Here is a 22,700-nt window from a genome sequence, read left to right on the forward strand (position 1 = left end):
CCACTGCACCTGCGCCTAGAGCGGCAGAGGGAGGGCGAACAGCAGAGCCGGCGCAAAGCCTCCTGCAGCCCAGCGCAGTCGGGCCCGGAGCGCACGTAGGTGCGAGGGGCCCCTGACTTCCTAAGGTTGTAGGTGAGTAAGAATTAAGGTACTGAGATCAGATTCACCCACTGTGAAGCCACACAAACCCGGAGCAAGATGGTCTCAGACTCTGAGCTCCAAGAGGGTCCCATCTGCCATGTATGGACTATTCTGTGCTCTCACCTGGCGAGGCTGAATCGAGGGGGTGTCTGCACGCCGGGCCCTCCCTGCAGCAGCTCTCGGTGGCATCAGGGAACAAAAGACACACAGAGCCCTCCCCTGCTCGCTGGGAGCAAGGACCTCCCGTGCACGCTCCTCGTCCTGCCCCTCCAGTTACTGCTGCTTTTGACCAGAGAGGCACCTGGGGGAGGGCCAGTGGCAGGATGCCTCCTCACCCTCCCAGGAACTGACTCCCTCGGACATCTCACCAGGGGCCCCAAGGACGCTGGTGGAGACGGGCAGAGAGGGGAGGGGAGGCGGAGGGGAGAGGAGGGATGAAGCGGGCAGAAGCCTGACAGGGCAGAAGCCCAGCCGGGGCCCGGGCCATTCCCCAGACAGGGCGTTCCCAACACAGAGCCTCCTGTCACAGCCACACAGGCCTCTGTGACCCCCAGTGGATCACTCCTGTCAGAACCACCCAAAAGGCCAGGGATCTTGAGAACGCCAGCCAGAGGCTCAACAAGAAGCACTCTTGTCACTTCCAGATGACAAATGACAAGAGTTATGACCTCGGAGTTTAGGGGCCCTGGACCTAATCTGAGCGCCGACCTGGGAGCAGGGAGGCTGTCACCCCAGGTTGGAAGACATATCAAACAGCCCGACATTCATGCATGTCTCCCAGGATCTGCCGCTAGGACCAAGGAAAATGAGAAAATAGTGCAGGGTGGAGATTTGCCTCTGGTTATCATAGCAGGGGCCCCAAGCAGAAACAAATAGGGTTTTTCTTTCCCAAGCATGAAAAAATAGAAGTTGGCATGTCGTCAGGCTCAGAGCAGGGGGGGCTCTCAGGGCCCAGCGACACTCTCGGCTCGGGCTGTCCGTGCCACAGGGGGCAGAGGGCAGGCTCAGAGGGCCCACAGAGCCGGACCAGCACTGGGGCTCCCGGCACTCAGGGCAATTGGCAGCAGGGACTCCCAGGCCACCAACACGAGACCCTGACTCCCACAGGGGACCCCACTGCAGGATGATTACCGAGGGCCACCACCTAATTCCACCTCTCCCTCTCTGGGCTTTAAAGCAAAAAAAAAAAAAAAAAAAAAAATCAACCTATTCATAGGAATCAATAGTAAAGCCCATAACATCCTTGAGGATCTCATTTATTAGCAGTCCCATGGCCCCCACTGTGCAAAGCACTTCGCCACTGCTCACGGGAAGCTCCCCAGCCGCACGGGATGGCAGGCAGGGCCCGAGTCAGCAGCTGGCAGGCAGCCAGGGATCCGTGGCTCCTCTGGGACTGGGCGCCCCACAAGCCCCTCCGCTCCCCATCACGGCCCAGGACACATCCAGCCACCGAGGGCACTGGAGTTTGCCCCACTGGATCCAGGGTCTCCTCTGCAAGCACTTTTGCTAAATATAAAGAAAGCATCAACCTGCAGGCTCAGAAATGCGCCCAACATCCTCCTCGGGAGGCTGGCGCCATGCCTTGCCTACAGGGACAGGGACGGGACGGGATGCAGAAAGTCATTTTAATAGACCTTTCTACGGGAAGGGGACCAGCCTCATGCTGTTGGGGGTTTTAAATGAGACCACGCAGGCAAAGCTCCCAGCCTGGAATGGACAGATCAGTCAGCATCGGCACATTTCCGATCATAAAACAAGACCCCTGCCTCCTATTTCTCCAGCTCCTCCCTGTGCTACTCATCTAGCGAGAGAAAAGCAACAGAAGCGTTTCTCTGCGTCTGATTCCTAGGCCTAGTGCTTTGTTCTCAGCTTCTGAGGAATTACCCTTTACCAGCCATCATACCCCCCCCCCCCCCGCAAAATGACCGAAAACATACAAAACAGTGCATTTTTGTAAGGTAAGATAAAAAAAAATTGAAAGCCAGACCCTCCTTTAACATCATGGAGCAAATGGAGAGCCCTCCCATGTGCTGAGCTCCACCAGCTGACCCCGCCACACACACCTGTCCTCAGTGACCCTGAGGCCTCCGTGGCTCCTCAGCTGTGGGAGCCTTGGCCCAGCTGGGGTCTGCGCCCTCCTTTGCCTCCGAGCCTGGGCCCCGCTCTGTAGGTCTCTGTGGGCTGGACTTCCGACAAGGCCCTCCCCCCCACAAAAGCTGCTTCCGGGGGCTATGCACCATCAGCCTCAGGTGCCAAGGGAAGCAAACACAAAAATTTTCCACAGACCTTGACCTCCCCCGACTGACACGTGGGCCCTAAATGCCTGCCATCTGCAGAACTTGGGACCTACCATGTGCGGGGTGGACCCCACCAGAGAATGAGGGCTCCCGTCTTGCCAGCAACTGCTCACTGATGCGGGGGAACCCGAGGCACACACAAACGGAGCTCAGAAGAGACTTTTGGGGACCGCCAACACTTCACAGGGTACAGCCCGGGGAAGACCAGAAGGAGTGCAGGGGCCCACCCAGAGCACCTGCTTCTCACCCAGTCTTGTGTCTCCTTCCAGAATGTTCTCTACCTACCAACACAACATAGATGGCCTTTTCTTTTTAGACAGAGGACAGCCCACAGCCACTGTTTACACCCTGCCTTTTCCCCAGGACGCATTTTCGGGGAATGCTCCACCTGAGAGCCTGAGGAGCCACCTCACCCCTTTCTCGTGGCTGTATAGTATTCCAGCATCTGGCTGGCTCATCACGTGTGTGCGCATTTAGGTTGTTTCCAATGTTCTACATGCTCAAAGATCCTCGATATCCTAAAATTAATACCATCACGGCTTGAGTGAAGTACTAACTTCACTTCCCTCAGTTGACTCTGCTGACGGCAACCACCTCCGGGTTTCCGCAGAACGAGACGAGCTTCTGTTCTTTTCGTTCGGCTCTCTTCACCCCCATGGGTGCCAGTCCACATTCTTTAAAACGCTAATGCTGGTTTTTAAAAAAAAAAAAAAACGCTCATCACTCCCTTACCGGCCCCCTCCCCTCCCACAGAATGTTTCAGCTTGTTTACAGGCTCCCCTCTGTGTCTTCCCAGGACCAGAGCGGTCAGGGCTCACCTGCAGGGACGGACACCCCCGACAACGCCCGATGTCAGAGTCACCGACCACACTAGTGCAGGGACGGCCGTTTCGCAGAGGTGAAGACTACTCAGTCTGCCATGGCGAGGGCACAAAGCCCGCAGACAGCCGGGTCCCCCAGGCGCCCTGCTGAGGACAAGACCGCTCTATGCGGCTGGAGGTCGGGCCGTGGGAGGCCCTGGGGGACACCGTGGGAAGGTTCACAGCACTGCACACTATCCAGTCTGCATCTGTCAGGCACACACTCAGACCCCCGAGGGGCCCCAGGCTGGGAAGTCCTGCTGCGGGCTGCGTTCCCTCCCAGCACGCCTGGCCGGCCGCCCTCGCTCTGATCTGCGCCAGGACACGCGTGGCACGCAGGCTCCGGAGCCAGACGCTGGTCACGGTGAAAGTGGACACGTCACTGCAGGACCCACGGCAATCGCAACGCCAGACGCCCCTGCTGGGAGCCCCAACAGTGGGTGGTCTGTTGCGGCTGCTTCGGAGCCCATGGGGTCTTGTTTGCCGAGTTTCCCCCCATTTAAACAGCACCGAGCTTTACTCAGGGGCCGCCTTTTTTAAAAAAGATGGAACTGACATTAGAGTTTGCTCTTGTAAAAGAGCAAACTGGGACCGAGAAGACACAGCGCCGGCCTCAAGAGGGGATTATTAAACGTACTTCAGGGAAATCATCAACCCAGATGGCATCTGAGCGCAGGGACCACCACGCAGCGACGCCGGCTCCGGGCCTCCGTCGGGAGCCAGGGCGGCCCACAGCTCACGGCCGCCGACCAACGAGCGGGCCGCACGCGCGCCGGTGTGTGAGGCTGGGGCACCCTCGGAGACGGCAGGCCCCGCGTGGTGAGGCCAGGCCTGCGATGAGCCCGTCGCCCGCAGAGCGGCACGTCCAAAGCCGCACGCCACCCTGCGCCCAGCAGACGGCCGGCACCACACGTGCCTCTTCCAGAACACTCGGGCTCCCAGGCACTCGGGCCCACAAAGCGTTAAACAACGCCCCCCTGAAAGGGGCAGAAACCCAGCCGAGGAGCCCACATCTGCTCGTGATGGCTCACAGACACGGCGGCCCCCTGTTTCTGAGGTAATTACCAGCGCCGCAGCGAGAGACAGAACAAACCAGTTCATTAGGAAATCCACTGGAAGCTCTCAGAAGCGCTTCATAAACAAAACAATTAGGTGCATGGCTCCCAGGGCTCCCCTCGGCCCCTGACTGTGGGCTGCCCCCCGGCAGATCCCACAGCCGGCCAGGCGGCCGAGGTCGCTGGCCTTGGACCAGGCCGATGCAGCCCCCAGAAGGCCGGGCTCCAGCGTCACCCTCCTCCCCTTTCTCTACGAAGGAAGCCTCCTCCATGTGTCGCTGTCCTCTCAGGCCCACAGGTGTGACCCTGCCCACCAGGACGGCCCGGACAGTCCTGCCCGTCTGCAGCCCGGTCCCTCCCACCTCCATTCCGCACCGACGGCAACGACCAGCACCATAACATTAATAAAGCGGGCGCCGGGCGCTCAGGGCCAGGCGCTTCCCAAGCACATTCCCACGACACTGACAAAGGCCACAGAGGAGGACAGCACATGCAGCGGAATCCACAACAAAGCCAAGAGGCCTGGGGGCCCTCGGGAGCTACTGCGTGGCTGTGACACACCACCTGCACAGGAACGGACGGAGTGACAGGAAGCTCCGGGGCAGGAGCGAGGGGAACACACACTTCACACAGCAATCTGCTGCGAGCCCCATGCACCTGGCTGCCCAGCACCATAAATCACAGGGTCAGCGAGGCGCAGAAGGGCAGGTGCACAGCCGGACCTCCAACCCGGGTGGGTCGTGGCTCCCCATTCCTCCTCACGCCTCCATCGTCACCCCCAGCCCGCCTCCGGCCACCTCCACTTGGGCTCCTGGTTAATCGCTTACCAAAACAGAAGGCACACGATCTGAACAATTTGGTTCACATTTTACAGTAACAAAGACCAATGGGCCTCAGGCTGGGGCATCGAGGAGAGGCCCCGCACCCTGCGTGCAGTGCATCTGGGGGGCTGGGGGCCCTCTCCCCTCTTCCACATTCAGCAGAAGCCCCCTCCCTGCCGGATGCCTCTGAGGGGAGCTGACAGTTCCCAGGGAAGCTGAGCTCTCGGCAGGCGGCAGCCCAGACAGCTGGCGGAAAATCAGTTAAGTGCACCCGGGCTCCTGGCCACTCAAACAAGGTTTTAAATCTCTCTCGCTCTGTTTAATCCGCAGTCAACTTCCGCACCTGCCTTGTGGAGTGGCCTGGGACGCCAGCACCACCTCAATGGAGGAAAGAGCCCCTTGTCGGGCTTCGCCCAGTGCCAGCCACCATGGGAGCAGCCGGGGCTGCACTGAGCTAATCCAACGTGGCGTGCAGCCTTGTAGGACTAATTCGAGTTCAGACCTAAAAAGGGCGGTGCGCGCACATTTATTTTCTCCGGGCGAAGCTGGAGCATCCCTCTGATCTCCCCCGATAGAAATCCCACTACAAAGCCTGCCCGTCTGAGCACGTGCCCAGGGAATTCAGTCCTTGGAAATGGAGCATAGGCCTCAGGAGGCGACTCCTCCGCCCCAGTTGAGCACTGGACCCCTGCCAGGAGGCGGCCGCCAGCCTGGAGACACCTGCGGGCGGGAAGGGTATACTCCAAAACTCTCAACAGGCACCTGCCTCTGAGTGGGATGAGGGAGACAGGCAGGGCGTGGACGTTCTGGGTTCTTGCTGCAATGACCTTGGCAAAGTCACTTGACCTCTCTGGGCCTCGAGAGATCACAAAGTTCAGGGTCACCTGGAAGCAGGGTGGTGCCACCAGCAAAGGAGAAGGGAGAGAGGCAGGGAGAGACACAGGGGAAAGGAGTGCTCCCTCCAAGGAGCGATCCAGCTGAGGGCTCAAAACAAACCAGCAGTAGCACGTGACCAGGGGCAGGCCCCACACTTGCTCTGCACCCAGGATCTGTAGCATCCTCGGGTCCCTGGACCCCTGCTCACTGCTCCACCTCTCACCCTCTCCCTGGAGGCCCAGCTCTCTCCCGGGTCCATTCTACGCCCACAGCAAGTGCTCAGCAGCGCTCAGGCAGCTGAGTCTGCATGTGACTTTCTATGCTCCCCTTGGTCCCGATGTGGCGGGGGAGAACGGAAGCTGGGCGGGAGTGACCTGGTTTGGGCCTGTTGGCTGGTTTGGTTTTTCGTTCCCATTTCTAAAACCAACCAACAAAACCACCCCTACCACGACAACAGCAGCCCAAACCTTCCACCTCTGGGGGCTGCAGGGCATTTACGGAAGAAGCCCCCAGGAAGGGCAAGATCACTCCTCCCTCCCCTGAAAAGCTATACTTGTTTGTTTTTTTTTAAAGAAAGTTGTAAAAAAGACAGACACATATTGAGAGTGTATGTTTTTAAGGGACCCAAATTCCACCACACAGAGCTAACATCCATCAACATTTGGGCACCCCCCACTGCACACACCCGTATAGTGGGGTTATACATTTGTCAAAGTGCCAGGCCCCTCTGTTCCCCCTGCTGGGGACCTGGAGCTGGCAGGAAGTCCCCCCAATTTGTCCCTGTAATCACTGCCTCCTCCTCTGGGAGTCCCAGCCCTGACCCTTGGGCACTCTCAGTGGTCTCTGCTCACCCTGGCCCCCCAGCTGGCTTCTCCCTAATTACATAAAACCCTGGGGGCGATTTCCCTCCATCCACCTCTGCTCCAGATGGAGGCCCAGAGCTGCGCCCAGGACACGGGAAGCCCGGGAAGCCAGGGTTTTCATCTGCTGCTGTGCCTCGGGGGCGGGGCTGTGGGATCCAGAAACTGTGGCAGGAGTCTGGGACACAGAAACAGGCCTGGGAGGGTACAAGCAGCCATGTGGTTCTCCTCTTTCACACCGATGGGTCACGAAGGTTAATGCCAGCGAAGTGGCTCAGAAAGGAGAGCCACGGAAGAGAGCAAACACCCAAACACCATGTCAACTCGACAGTGACCCAGGGCAGCTCAGCCTCCTGCTGACTGCGGGGGGCGGGGATGCTCCGGTGTGAATTCTGTCAAAGGAGGCCAGGCCAGAGAGCGGACCCTGGGTGCAAGGCCCTGAGGAGCTCCCTCTGAGGACTCTGGTAAGAGGCTACAAGCCCGGCGGCTTCCTTGGCCCGCGGAGGCAGACCAGCGCCCGAGGCCTGGGCCTCCCGCTCCACTGTGGGAAGTCTGCAGGTGAATGGCAGCAGCATGCTGGCATCTGGCCTGGCCTGCTGGTCAACAGCCGCCATCAGCACCCTCACAGGCCCATCCAGAGGCTCCAGAGGCGGCAGCCACGGCGCTGGGTGTGGGTCACGACGGGGGCCGACGGGCTTGAAAGAGCAGCCCCTCTGATGCCAGAGACCCTGGGAAAAGGCTGGGAAAGGGTGCAAGAGGCAACTGGTCAGCCCTGACCGGCCCAAGCCGGGGCTGACAGGAAAGGCTAGAGTCTGCCATGCCATCAACCCCCTAGCACGCTTCCTCTGCAGTGGCAAAAAGGCAACTACTTTCAGTTTTGCAGGCCAGGTGGTCTCTGGAGCAACCACCCAACTCCGCTGTTGCAGGCAAAAGCAGCCAGAGACCGCTTGTCAATGAATGGGTGTGGCTGTGTGCCAATAAAACTTTATGAACATGAAATCTGAGTTTCGTCTTAAGTGACATGTTGCACTGTCTTCTTGTGATTTTTTGCACAACTCTTTAAAAATCATTCTCAGGTTGAGGACCACACAAAGGTAACCTGCCAAATTTGGCCTGCGGGCCCCTGTTTGCTGAGCCCTGCTCTAGAAGAAGAAAGAACACAAATACCTGAAATTCACAGAGGCCGGCCAGGTGCAAGAATTTGGCATCTAATGTGCCAGCACAGAGGGAGCATGACAGAAAAGGGACAAGGGGGGTGGGGGGACTTCCTAAGAGCCTGAAGTAGGTGAAGAACCAAGTTGAAAGTTTCTAAAATCTGGAAAGTGGTTGAGGCTCCTGAGTGGCTCAGTCGTTAAGCATCTGCCTTCAGCTCAAGTCATGATCCCAGGGTCCTGGGATCGAGTCCCGCATCAGGCTCCCTGCTCAGCGGGGAGCCTGCTTCTCCCTCTGGCCCTCCCCCATGCTCATGCTCTCTCTCTCAAATAAATAAATAAAGTCTGTTAAAAAAAAATAAAAATAAAAAATAATAAAATCTGGAAAGTGGAGATGCTCTCCCTGGGTTCCAAGGAAGGTATCAGAAGGAACTGGCCCAAGCACAGATGGGGGTGGGCAGCTCAGGCCGGCAGAGAGAAGCCCTTGCTTAGGAAAAGCATCCTGGGATCCTCCCCCAACCCCACTATCCATTCCCTAAAATGCGGCCAAGGAGCCAGCAGGTCCCTGAGAACCACCCGACCTCAACCATCTCCCTGCCCCTGCCGGGTCCTGCCTCTGACACACCTCAGCTATGGCTGTCTGCGAGGGGCCAGGTGCCTTCGCGGCATCTCCGGCCTCGACTAGTTACTGGGCAGCAGAGCTTCGAAGAGGCAGAAACCGCCAGCCCGTTCCACCGCCGAAAAGCCTGCGGGCTGCCATCCAGCACTGCATGGCCAGGCGCCCCATGGCCAATGGCCACTCCCGGCTGAAGTCCTCGCCTTCCTGCCCCGCGGTCGGGGCAGCTGGGGTGGCTCTACGTGGGAGCCCGGCACAGGGCCCGGCCACCCGCCTGAACCCCGGCTTGCGCAGAGCGCTGCACACCACTCGCTCAGTAATTTCACGCTACACCGCCTGGCAATGTAAGCGTGAAGGCCCAATCTAAGGCGGCGCTTCCCAAATGTCACTTGTTTGTGAACACATGGCTGAACCCAAAATTGCTTTTAATATCTGGGCAGTCCCTGCTGGCCCCACTGCAGTTCCGGTGCTGACAGCACCTCCAGGACAAGCCTGCAATCTTGTCCAGAGCTTACAACTCAATCACAGCTCCCACCGCGGCCGGGGCTCTCGGCGCACACAGGCCCCACAGAATTCTCCGTGCACGGTCTCACCGTCCACAGTGCCCCATGGTCACGTGAGCAAAACCACACGCTCCAGGACATTCCATCATTCCTTTAGCTCAAAAGAAAAAGTCCTGGGGTGCCTGGGTGGCTCAGTTGTTAAGCGTCTGCCTTCGGCTCAGGTCATGATCCCGGGATCCTGGGATCGAGTCCCACATCGGGCTCCCTGCTCAAAGGGAAGCCTGCTTCTCCCTCTCCCACTCTCCCTGCTTGTGTTCCCTCTCTCGCTGTGTCTCTCTCTATGGAATAAATAAATAAAATCTTTGGGGAAAAAAAAGAAAAAGAAAAAATCCTGATGCTCCCACCTCTTCTCTTTCAGTGAAGCCCAGCATCTCTGCCAAAGACAGCACCCCCCAGGATAACAATCCCGACACTCCTAACCCCCCAAGTGCCTCTCCAGTCTCTTTCCTGCAAAGCTCAGTTCCTTTTCTGAACTGCCCTGAAACAGCGAAGCTAGAAAAGTGAGTGGTTAGAAACATAAAGGGGAGCCCATCCGTCTAGCCCTGAGCTGCCCACCAGAGGCAGGACGCAAGCCACCTGTGTAATCTTCGGTCCAGTCGCCACACTCAAACCATGAAAAGAAACAGGCAAAATTCACTTTAATGATATATTTGGTTTAACCCAATCTATCCAAAAACATCGCCTACATAACCAGCACGAACCAATTATCTGCGTGATATTTCATGTCGCTTGTCATGCACCGAACCTCGGACATGGCGTGTGTTACCCCCACAGCTCAAGGCCACGACACCCACACATGGCCAGTGGCCTCCGTGCCGATCCCCACGGGGTCACGACTGCTGGGTCTTGTGAGAAACCCTCCAACTACCCTGGTCCTGGGCGCTGACTTGGAACTGGCCAAGCGATTCCTCGGAGTAACCCCCAGGCTCCAACTTGGGAGGCTGATGGGAAGCACCCTGTTTTCACACCGCACTGGCCCTGCTGGAGGGGGTTCTCCTGTTCCTCGTGCCCCAGTGCTAGAGAGACACCCATGAGTAACTGGGCTGTCTGCAGTGGAGAGAGGCCGATGGGCTGAAACCCTGGGCCAAAGCCTGAGCCCAGCCTGACGGGAAGAGCGTACCACCTTCTGCAGAGGCCGGAACAGGGGCCCAGGGCTGTGGCGGCAGTCCTCGGAGGAAGGCCCTTGGTACAAGCCTGTTCCCACCAACAGCCCCTCCTCGCAGCAAGGCCCTCTGAGACCCAGAACAGCAAATTTCCAGGAAAAGAATCAGAGGAGTCCTCTTGCCCTTCAGTGATCTCCATGGACGGCCCAGACACCAGGGCCCAGAGAGCAGGGTCTGCTGGGGAAGGAAAGCCCCCGGCTGCAGGTCGCAGGCCCCATGCCTCCTCCCTGCTCGTTCCAGGGGAGGAACATTCTGGGGATGAGTTCACTGAGGATCCCAGAATCAGACCCTGGCGGAGAGACCAGGCCCCTGTCAAGTCTAAGCGGAAGCCACAGAGGCCCTGGTCCGAGGGAATGGGCTGAGAGGGGCTGACCCCCCGTTTAGACCCCTTCGCAGGCTCTGCAGGCACTTACCTGAGTGGCCACCTTGCCATAATCAATCCACCGCAAAGTGGCAAAATTGGTAGATTCTGCACAGTTGAACCCGTGATTGAATCCAGCATGGTAGCCATAGGGAAACGTGATCATGAACTCCCCGGCTTCCTGTGTGATCTGAGGAGGAAAGAGCCGACAGGTGAGCAGGAGCAAACAGGCGAGGGGCAAGGCCTGGAGTCAGGAATGGCGGTTACCACGCGGCTCCCCTACTGGAAGCAGAGCCGGCCTGGGGCAGGCAGAGTCTGGTGGCCAACGCCACCAGGAGCCACCAGGCGGCACAGTAGGGGCACGTGGACTCAAAGATTTCCCAACAAGTGCCAGGGAGCCCCAACTTCGGCAGCCAATGGACTTCTGCCCAGTGGAAGGTGGCTCCGCCTAAGTCCAAGGGCTCCAGCCAATTTCCCACGGGGCAGTAGGTGTGGCCGTGGCCTGGACAAGAGCTGCCACCAGCCCCGGGCGGGGCCCCAAGGTGACCGACGCATGGGGCTGTTGAGGGCCACGCCTCCAGGCACTCTCGGGAGGGAGGGGTTCTCCTGGTCTGGAGGCAGGTGGTCGTGTCCCGCCTGCTGTCCACCGTAGGATGTTCGGAAACGGCTGGCATCAGCCACAGTGACCCCCCCAGCACAGGGCGGGGCGTGCTCTAAGTACAGGGTCTCGCCCTTGTGAGGAAAATAGGTCTAGCTGCACACACGAAACATTCCTGGAAAATAACCTAAGTCCTCTGGCTGTCATAAGCCTGGGTCTGTCCCTTATATCCCAGGAGGTGGCTCCTTCCAAGTGAGGTCAGAGAGGCCAGAGAAACGGCGTGTTATAAGGACACAATGTCAAGGTCGGAACTCTGTCAAATGAGCTGATGATGGTTCCAGACCTACTCAAATGGTCTGATCCAGCCTCCAAAACAGAGACCCCAAACCAAGGAGCTGGGTGTGAGTGAGTGACAGGGAAGAGGGCCCACGAGGAGCCCAGACGGAAGCTTCTGGAACCTCCACCCCAAGGCCTGGAGGAAAAGGTGGGAGCTGTAGCCTCCCCCCCGGACTCCCTCTCTCCTTCCCCCCGGGGTGGCACTGAGCCCTTCACCCAAGCACTCCAGAAGATGTGGGATCCAAAAGAAAGACAACAAGTTAAAGTGGTCAGTGTCCCAGAACATGAGAGGTGGGGCTGGAGGCCCAATTCACGGATGTGGAAACCGAGGCTGGTGGCGAGAGTGTAACTTTGAAGTCCTTGACTGAAGATTTGGTAGAAGCCACAGATTACAGGTTGTCTGGAGTTGGGAGTAACCAGCGCCCCGAACGGGAACGGACCACCGCAGGCAGCCCCCCACCCAGCAATCCCCCCACCGTGAGATGTGCCTCGTCACTGAGGAGTACATTTCTTTCTCGGGTTTTGTGAAATGGCTTCGCACGGACTGTGCTCTTGTGTCTGCCTCTGTCCCTTCTCGCTCCTAAAGGGAGCCGCGCTGTGTAGATGTATTGCTGGGTGCTTCCCCGTCCTCTGCCGACAGACCGTGGGCTGTTTCTGGAGTGGGGCTCTGGTGAGTGTTCGAGAACGCATTGGGGCCCGTCTACTTGCAGACACATGCCTGCATTCCTGCAGGGTCTCCTGGCGGCGGCACATCGGGTTCCCAAGAACCTGCCCAGCAGTTTTCTGCGACGGTCCCCCCATTCAGCATCCACGCTGCTGGTGGTGGGGAGTCCCCATCGCTTTCCTCCTCGCCGGCGTTTGGGGGTGTTCCTCCAGGTGGGCCCAGGATCTCGTGGTTTCGATCCCCTTTCTCTGAGGCCTACGACGCCTGGGTCTGCGTCCCTTTTGCAGGGACCCCCTTTTGCAAAGTGTCTCCTTCTGCCCCCATTTATCAGGTTGTTCACCTTTCTACTGTAGCTTTGTAGGAGTTCTCAGGCTTGCTAATCTTTGTTTATTCCTCCAGAGAGATGAGCAGGAATTGCTGGATTCATTTAAGTCACCAAGAAGAAGTCAGACCCTGAGGGGGTGGGGGCGTGGGGGATGGGGGGGCGGAAGACTTCCAAAAGCCAACCACAGAGTCAAAAATCAGTCAAAACTGACACAGCCTGGAGAAAAGCCAGTCCTTAAGAACATGATATTTTTCTTTTCAAGTAATGAATTGTACCAATCAAGGGAAGTCAGTGTGCATTAAGTTATATTTTAAAATTCCTGTCCAAGTGACAGGCGTGTGGGGGATGAAGCCCATGCACAGCAGGAGACTGGGGTGGGGAGAGAACACTCAGTGTCCCAGAGGCGCCAGCAACCCCCACCCCCACCCCCCACCCCCGGCACAGCAAGGATTCTCTGGGCTGGCTCCGTGCACCGGGCTGTGTGAAATGGGTGGTAAATACAATTAAAATTAAAATGTAGGGATTTTTTTTTTCTTTGAAAACGTAATTACTCATTTCCTTATCCTTTTTGAGCTGACCTTGGACAACATCATCCAGCCCTCCCGCCGAGCTGGCTTGCCTGCTCCCCTCCCTCCCTCCCTTCCTCCACCAGGGTACCGGCAGGCACGAGGCCTGGCATGAGCGGGGAGTCTCCCGGGCACGCTGCGGGGTCCCTGCGGGGCCAGCTCTGAGAGCCTGGGTGTGAGGGGAGGTGCCTCCGGCCCCCACTCGGGCAGACCACAGTGCCTCACCTTCCCGCACGACCCCTCCATAAACCAAGGCCTAGAACTGATGTGCTCAGGCCGGCAAGGAGATGATTCTCCTGTCACAAAACCAACATCCTGGTGGCTTCGTCTCAAGACCACGGTGTCCATCCTCCGTGTCACCGCAGTCCACATTATCCCGACAATAAATTAGAAGGCACTTGGGATGACGGATAGGCCGTGTGGCAAAGTCATAAGCAGAGCAGGGAACACCAGCCCACACGCCAGTCATGGAGGAAGCCTGAATTCAGCTGCTTCCCCCAGCGCTCGCAGGATAAATGAGGAAGTCCATGGCAGATTACAGAAATACACACTTTTAATTATTAAAAAGCTCGGCTATTGATCTGCTTTTTCTTCTAGAAGTAAATACCATTACAAAGATTTATAAGTGGAGCGTGGGAGTCACTCCCCCCCCGGGCTGCCAGGAATTCAGATAAGGGGACCCACATGGACCCGGACGGGGCATTCATCTGGAGCCTAACGCTGCTCCCTGCTCACTCCTGGCCCAGCCTCGGCCTTCGCCCCGCAGGCCCGTGGGCAGCTGAGGGCCGGGCTGGTGGCAGGGGAGCACGGCCTCTGAGAGCCAGCTGCCCCAGGGCCAGGAGGCCACCGCCTTCGGGTGCTTTCAGGCATTTCGTGCAACAAGCACAGTGCTGTGCAGAGAGCGACGCAAGGGAGGGGACGCCTCTGACCGGCCTCTCTCTCGCTCTCTCTCTAGGAAGCACCGCCTGGGAGAACGCTCTCCACAACCCACAGGAAAGCAAGTCCTTCTCACTCCTGGGAGCAATGCCGTGTCTGTCCGTGAGGTTCCTGGTAACCAGCGGTGTTCAAATCCCAAGACGAGGAGAGGAGACGGAAGCATGGAAACCTGCATTTCTCAGGGCAGAACGTGCCGCGCTCTGATGGACGAGCCCGACAGCGAGAGCGAATCCCCGATCTGAGCACTAATGCTGTGGGCGATGTGATTGAAATGTCAGAAGCAATTTCCAACTCGCTGACACTCCTAGCAAGAGTGCGGCATGAGGATCTGATTGCAGAACTTGCTCCCGTACCCGACAAATGCTCTTGTATGGAGACCCTCAGGAACCAGAATCCCAGGAGGGGCCTCCTCTCCCTGGCCTGCCATCACTACCCAGCCCAAAGTCTGCTCGGGCCTCTCCGGAAGGTTCTGGGCACATCCCTCTGGTCCAGACCACCCTGGGGACACAGGCCTAGACCTTCCCATCCAGGAGGCTTGTCTGCAGGGAAAGGCTTGCCTGCGGTGGATACCTGCCGAGCCCCACCCCAGGGCAGAGCCCCCAATGAAGGCCCAGACCCGGGTGCTGGCCTTCCACCCCCCACCCCCCCACCCTGACTGCCCAGCTTCAGGCCTCATTCATCACAGCCTTTCCCGGGGACAAGCGGAGCACTCCCTGGACCAGCAAATTGAATGAGTTCACAGTCTCCACGCTGTGGGAGAGCCAGATAGTTCATTTCTAAACAGGTATTCATTCTTGCAAAGGACGTCTGCAGTGGGCCATGGGCTGCACCCAGAGATCAGGACGAAGCGGGGGGCGGAGGGGCCTGCCCAGTTGTCCTGTGGCTTCCTGGGAAGTTGGCAGGAGCTGCCCATCCACTGCAACCCCAGCCCTGTAGGACCCTGAGGGCAGGGGCGGGGGCAGCCAACAGGCACACAGGGCAGGGGACTGAGCGTGGGAGTGGGAGTTATGTAAGGCAAGACCCCACCCAACTCTCCCCTCTTCCATCCTCATTCCCCACCACGGTAGAGCTGGAGGCTGACTGCCCAGCCAACCTGCCCTCCCCCCTGGCTTGCCAGTGTTCTAGAACCTTCTGCAGGCTTAAGAAGCCAGCTTCCTGGGACATTGGTGGTCCCCTCGGCCGGGGCCCCAGCAGCCCCTACGTACCCGGCTGAACGGGATCCCGTACTTCTTGAGGATGATGGGCGAGATGAGGGTCATCTTGTGCCGCAGGAAGGCATCACAGCCCTGGGAGCTCCCGGGGAAGAACCCTGGAGCAGAGAAGATGGGCATCAGTCTGGTGGGCCAGAGCTGCGCAGGCCTCTTTGGGCAGCATTCGCCTCCCATCAGGCCTGCAGCTCCAAGGGAACAAAACGCACAGGACCCTGCCGGTCAGTGAGCCCAGAGCCAAGGGTGGGCCAGGGCCATCTGTGCAACAAAGTGTACCCCCAGAGCCACAGATGGGGTGCAGGCCAGGGCACAGCTGCACAGAACTCCCCTCTGAGCACTCCCCACATAAAACCCGCCACGTGGCATGCGCCCAGTCGCTCGGCCAAGGCAATGGTGCAGCCGGGGAGACGGGACACGGGAGCAGATGCGCTCAACCCAGGGAGCCGTGAGCAGTGCCCCCCCCACAACCAAGTCTGCAGCAAAGAGGGAGGGGGCCCCCTATGTGGGCACGGGCTCCCCTGGGCTCTTCCCACACGTGGTCCCCGCGGCAGGCGGAGGCGGAGGCTCCGCCTTCCAACTGACCGTCCGAGGCCCACGGTGTGCTGGGAAAGGGGCAGAGCAGCCTGGGCCAGGCCTGACCATCTGCTACCCACAAGGTGGTTCACGTTCGGCTATGCTTCCTGTCTCACGGCATATACCACATAAGTCATTTAAAACAATGTTCGTCAAGTGCACGGAAGGCAGACCATCAGCTCTACTTGCTCAGAAAATGTGTTTCACTAACTCACTCACTGGCTGAAGCTCCCACCAATGACATGTAGGTCTTGAGGTTAAAGAAAAGCCCCGGGATTCCACGCAAAGGTGCTGGGCTCCTCACCCGAACCGTCACCGAGAGGCGGCCAAGAAGGGCTGCCTCACAAACTCGGCAAGGTCTGGGATGTGCCACAGCAGCAGCCGGTTCTTCCTGGGGTCCAGCTCCCTCCAGGACGGACCCCAGGAACAACCGGCCTGGGGACCCTCCCGGGGGCCAACCCAGACCGTGGGCCCCCAGCCTCCAGGCCAGTGCACACCCCCGACGGGTGGCCAGTTAGAGGGCACACTCGCGTGTGTATGGATGTGCTGTGTACGGACACAGGGCCTCACCCACACACCTGCTGGTGGCGGGGGGGGGGGGGGCTTCTAAGCGACAGTGTTGGGGGTGGGGGCTGGGAAGCCTGCCAGCAAGGACACAACTGTAACTGCGAGGTTCTAGAAAGTGCGAGGGAGGGGCGCCTGGGTGGCTCAGTCATTGAGCGTCTGCCTTCGGCTCAGGTCATGATCCCAGGGTCCTGGGATCGAGCCCCGCATCGGGCTCCCTGCTCAGCGGGAGGCCTGCCTCTCCCTCTCCCACTCCCCCTGCTTGTGTTCCCTCTCTCGCTGTGTCTCTCTCTCTCTGTCAAATAAATAAATAAATAAATCTTTTAAAAAAAAGAAAAAAAGAAAAAGAAAGTGCGAGGGATTACTGAATCCAGCGACTTTCCTCGGTGCTAAAAGTGTTTCAATTAGAGTTATAGCCCCTGCTGCCCGGCCCGTGGCCTCTCTGCAGTCCCTCTTTTTAATGCACAGTTTAAGTGGCTCTCATTAAAGTTCTAATAAAGGCGCACATTTCAAGTGATTAGCACCAATAATGCGCCAACACATTAATGCTCTCTCTGTGGGCTCCACGACTCTCCCAGCGAGCCCATTCGGAGCTCGGCTATTCATTTTCCATATTCATCGCAAACTCATTCCATCCATCTCAATAATGGAGTCTGTGACGCATGTCCCCCAAAAAGTTTGGAAGGGACACGGAGGAGGGCAGTGACTCACTTGCCCTAGAACCTCTCCCATCCTCCCTCTGAGGAGGGGCGCAGGGGAAGCATGAGGCCAGCCCTCCCACCAACGCCACACCTTCCCACCCTCCCCCAGGGCAGACAGCCCTGGTCCCCGTGCCGAGGGGTGACTTAATGAGTCCACACTGATCACGAAGCAACGATGGGGTGGCCCCCACAGGCCTCTAGCTCCTGGCTCCTCCTCTCCCAGCACCCCGCCCCCCGAACCTCCCGCATGTGCCCAGAAAGCAAACCAGGCCAGATCTAGGGACAGCAGGGCCTCGGGGACAGGAAGGACGTGGGGAGCAGGCCCAGCTCCAGGGAGAGTAGCCATGGCCCCAGAGGATCCCGGGTCTAGCTTTTCTAGGTGGCACTCAGATCATCCAAGACTTTTCTTTTCTGATAAAACAGGCAGAGAGAGGAAGAACACGCTGGGCGCGGCTAACTGCAAAATCCCAGGGGACACTAAGCAGAGACGTAGGCAAGGGCGGGTGATGCCAGCCCTGTGGTCACCAGAGAGCACCCGGGTGGACCATTCAGTGGCGCTTTCACCCATGGCTGTGTAGGGGAGAGAAGCTCAACAGTGGCCCCCCAAGATGTCCACGTCCTGCTCCCCAGAACCTGGGACTATGTTCTCTTCCGAGTGGCAGGGGCTCCACAGACGGGATTAAGTGCAGGACCCTGAGATGGGGGCCCCGGTGTCCCCACAGGGTCTCCATGGGAGCGAGGCAGAGGGAGGCCATGTGACCACAGACCCGGCCACAGGCTGGAGCCAGTGCCTCTGGAGGCCGGGACGGGTGGGAGAGCCTGCCTGAGCCACAGGAGGCGCCAGGCCAGCCCACGCCTGGGTTTAGCCCAGCGAGGCCCACGTTGGACTCCTGACCTCCAAACACGAGGGAATGAGCCTGGGGGGTCAATCTGGGCTCTTTTAGGACAGTTTCAGGTTCACAGCGGAAACAGAATCGCGCTGTTTCGAGCCAGTGACCCCATGGTGATTTCTGACAGGGGCAACAGGAAAAGAAAACAACGGGGAAAGGTATTTTTTAACTTATATTTTGAAATTAGTATTTGTAGTCTAAATTTGCATTGTAAAAAAATACGGTGGGAAAACATTTTAATTTGGTTTCTATTTTAGATCTTAATAAATAAGAGAAATCGCCCTCTGCTAGGACCTGACTGGCATTTCCACGGTGAGACGCATGCTCCTGATAGTGGGGTTCAGCCCTGCCCGTGAAGACAGAGTCCGGGTTTCCAACAGAAAGGTGAACACGACAACAGGGCCTGCCTCGGGGCTGGGCAAGCCTGGGCCTGGGGGTCTGGCCCCACTCTCTGACAGGCCTCCCCCTGTCCTCATCCTCGGGGCAGCTGTGTGTAGCAGCCGTTTGCTAGCAGATGGGCAACTCTGGGGGCAGCTAGGACGGGAGGCCCATTTTCCAGAAAGCTCCACCATTTCCATCTCCAAAGTCAACACGGGCAGGGGAAGAGCACGGTGGGCATTCTTCAGGGGAAGGCATGAGGAAGGCACAAAGGACAGCAGCAGGCCTCATGAGGGAGGCTGCACCAACGCTGAGTGATGGCTTCTGGAAGATTTCATGGCTGCCAGGGGAGAGGGCTCAGGCTGCCTGTCACCGCCACCCAGAGGGTCAGGGTGATCGGATGGGCCCCTGCACTGTCCCAGCAGCTCCTGAACAACGGGGCCGGCTCCCCAACCGCCCCGCCAGCCTGGGGGCTGCCTGCCAGTGAGGGCCAGACTCTTTGGGCCAGCGGGGTCTCTTCACATTGTCCCAGGCGCTTACAGCCACCTGGCGTCAGAACAGAGAGCAGGGCACCGTGACGGGGAGCAACGCGGGAACCCCACCAGCCCCTCTGTCGGGGTGGTCGGGGGCCTCAGCGTCACCCAGTTGGGGGTCTGGCTTGTCTCCAAGGATCCTACGTCCTGAGGGTCTGCCTTTACCCCAAGTGGTCAGTGCCTCCTCTCCAGACACAGCCTGGGACCCTCCCTGGCAAATCCCCTCAGCCCAAGAGACCCCTGAGGGGCTGCTGGAGGGGATGTCTGCAGAGGGAGCCCAGGGAGGCAGCCCGCGCACACACAAGCAGACAGCCTGCGGTCACCATGCAGCTGCGGGGCACAATCACTGGACTGCTCGTTTTCCAGACTAAACGCAGACTGTAAGACCTAGAGGAGGGCGTGATGTAGCACCAGGCGCCGGGAGGAAGACAAAAGAACGTGGCTGCCCTCCCCGGCCCGCGGGGGCCTGCAGTCACATCTGGCAGCTCCGTGCTAACAACCCGGGAAAAACAGAGTTGAAAGCAATGGCATCCTGTGCATCGTTCACGATGTGACAAATCCCATGGGGAGGGGGGGTGGCACAGCAATCTGATCACGAGTGGGAAAGGAAATGGAAAAATCAGACAGTGACATCTTCCGGCACGCCACCACACCCAGAGATGGAAACTCGCACAAAGAGGGAGACCCAGGACCACGGGGCTGCCGCCCCCACCCCCGCACGCCTGCCCGCCCGCAGCCCAGCCCCCAGCCCGGGGGCGCGGACACCTACCGATGGCCAGCCGCTCCAGGCGCTTGCCGTGCTCAGGCGGGATGGCGTACCTACGAGAGAAGGGAGGCACGTCAGACGCGACGTCGTGTGGCCACCACGCATCTGAGGGGCCCCGGGGCTGCAGCCACGGCCTCAGAGCAGAACTGAGCCGCAGCCACCGTGGGCGTTGTGAGAAGGGTGAAGGACAGCGGGGAGGCTGTCAGGGCAGGGACTCACACGGAAGGCCACAGTCTGGGGCCCCCACAGGCTGTGATGGCCTTCCCGGATGCCAGGCTGGACATGCTCCCCACTCAGTGGCACTTAACGTTTACTCCATGAGGCTTAAAAAGCAAAACCTAAAAAAGCGAGCACTGGACTGGAGCTGCAGGGGAGGGGCCGGAGGGGGGGCGGAGAGGAGACCGGGGAGCCCCCCCCCGCCCCCCTTGGCAGTCTCCTTGCCTCCCACTCCCCCAGCCCCGGGAGCCACCCGGGAAGAAGCCTCAGCAATGAGAAACACTTCATTTGTCACCACTGCCTAAGTTTTATTTTTACACATTTTACATTTGAAAGATTCCTGAGGCTCCGTCATAAATAAGAAAGATGGAAAGTGAAAGTTTGCAAACAGATGAAGCCAGAGTGACATCTGCTAACACTGTGTGCGGAAGGAAGCCGGCGTGCTGGGACGGCGGGGACTCTCTCCCGACGGGGACAGCCTGGGCACGGGGTGCCGAGGGGCCCCACCCAGCTGACACACCACCCCGGACTGGGCAGGATGAAAACCTCCGTGTTCAGGCACAGGCGGGCAGAACTGGCGTGTGGGTCCATAACACCACCAAGCTCTAAGCACGGGCCGTCTGTCTGTCCTAAGAAGGACGGGGCACAGTAAAGACCGTCTACGCAGCTACTAGAGCATCCCCGAGTCCCGTCCGGGAGAAACTCCAGGGCTGCGCTTCCCGTCCAGGGCTGACCCTGCCGCCAGGGGACACGGGGCCATGTCTGGGGACATCTGCGGTTGTCACGACCACAGGACAAGGTGCTCCTGGCACGGAGGGGGTGGAGCCGGGGATGCTGCTCAGCCCCCACAGCACCCAGGGACGCCGCGCAATGACCCACCCCACGTCCACAGTGCCGAGGGGAAAGACCCTGCGCCAGCACACCTCACATTCTAGAACGAGCCAGACATGGGGGCGCATGGTGCAGCAAGCCCTCCACCCTCCCTCACAGTGCGGGAGGCAGGACAGAAATAGCCCAGGACATGGAAGCCGGCCCAGGCTCTGCAGCTGGCTCAGTCCATTCCAATCGAGAGGGTTATTATTGCTTTTTAATAAAATAAAAGGGGGCAGGGCCAAAAGATAAGGCGGTCTCTAATCTACCAGGATAAAAATAATTAATTTCTGGGCACACCCGCAGGGCCCTGGAGGAGATGGCCCTGCACCTTCGATTCTGTTGTCGGCGGAGAATTTTCCACTGTCTGGACAAAGATGAGGTGACTCTTCTTTAAACAGCCTTTTATCACTTACATAGGGAGGATAAAAGTTAATCCCAATCCAAAGCACCTTTGTGGGATTAACGTCCCCCCCAAACAAGGAAATGAAACATTCCGGTCCTTCTGGGAAGATGCCGGAGGATGGGAGCAACTAATTTATGGCTCCGAGGCTGTGACGATTAATGCAATATCCCCAGTCTACAATGCTGCTTTCACTTAATTACCGCCTGTAATTGGGAGTTGTAAAGATAAGATTAATTGAATCTGGGGGATGTTAAAAGTTTAATACGTTGGAACGTGGCTCCTCTGTTATCAGAAAGTACAGACTGCAGGACGCTGGGCCGAGCGTTCAGAAGAGTGGCCCCTGGAGGGATTATAAAGCATGGGTGGACGGGAAGCCGACAGCCACAGGGACTTCTGGCTCCAACTGCCAAGGGAAAGCTGCCCTCCCACCACTCGGAACAACCCAGCGACAGCCTCAGGGTGCCGAGAAGCCCCAACGCTAGGGATGTGCCCCCCAGCCCACACCCCCGCCCCCGCAGGGGCCTCGGTAAGAGGCAAGCCTCAGATCTCAGCGGAAGGCAAGCAGAACTGGGGCGTGGGTCCTTCTGACACACAGCTCTGAGCGAGCTCGGGCCGCCTGCCCAAAGAGGGGGGTCAGTGAAGGCTCCGTCTGTACGGCTCCTTCCGACGGCTGCGAACCCTGTGGGCTATAGGTTCCCACGGAGCCCTCTCTCCATGCCACGGCCCTCTGGGTGCCCTGGGAGGCCCCCCGCAATGGGGGCCCAGGTGAGCTGGCTACAGAAGTAGCTAGCCTCCCAACAGGGATGGACATTTGCTCCTGGAGAAAAGTCCCCCCAGGCCCCAAGAGGCCCCCACAGCAGAGCCTCGTCATCCTGGTCACAGCCGTATCCCGCGTCCCGCCACCTGGAGGGGGCATCCCTGACTCTCGGGCCTGGCTCGGGGAGGAAAGAGGGACACGCAGCCATCTGGGTGGGGCATGTCTGCTCACCAACCCCTGAGGCAGGAGCAGCTGTCTGGCCATCAGCGAGCGAGCTCTCAGGGCCATAAAACAGAGTTGGTTTTATTGGTCACCGACATGGGAGCAATCTGTCTTGCTCCCCAGGACCTCCGTCCCCATCACAGGGTCAAACTTCACGGCCAAAATCAATCCACTTGGCCGGCCTGCAAACCCCTCTGGACATGGAGCCCCAATCGGCCGGTGACAAAGGGTTCTTGCATGGTTTCCTCGGACAGTCTCCCCAGGTGCTCTGGTCCAGTCCACTCCGGGTGGCCAGCAGGAGGCCTACCCCTGGCCCCTCTCGCCACTCTCGCTCAACCCCAGAGCCCTCTCAGAACTTCCACTGGCTCTCCCCATCCCTCTCTCAGCCAGTGTCAGGAAACCCCTCCGGCAAGGCTGGCTTCCCCTC

At 58.8% G+C, this 22,700-nt stretch overlaps 1 protein-coding gene across 8 annotated transcripts in view; it reads right to left on the reverse strand.

Annotated features, from left to right (window-relative positions):
- Positions 1-22,700, reverse strand: part of KDM4B (lysine demethylase 4B) — a 135,055-nt gene that overhangs the window by 36,944 nt on the left and 75,411 nt on the right. For all 8 annotated transcript variants that reach the window (XM_054505023.2, XM_045863263.2, XM_045863261.2 and 5 more), the window contains 3 exons: positions 19,806-19,855; positions 15,395-15,498; positions 10,817-10,954 (listed from right to left, as the gene is read on the reverse strand). In XM_054505023.2, coding sequence (XP_054360998.1) covers positions 10,817-10,954; positions 15,395-15,498; positions 19,806-19,855 — 292 coding nt within the window. The remainder of the gene's footprint in view (positions 1-10,816; positions 10,955-15,394; positions 15,499-19,805; positions 19,856-22,700) is intronic.

This window comes from Mirounga angustirostris, unplaced genomic scaffold (genome assembly GCF_029215605.1).
Source record: "Mirounga angustirostris isolate CCGP_5_RB_7025 unplaced genomic scaffold, mMirAng1.0.hap1 SCAF_1, whole genome shotgun sequence".
NCBI lineage: Eukaryota > Metazoa > Chordata > Mammalia > Carnivora > Phocidae > Mirounga > Mirounga angustirostris.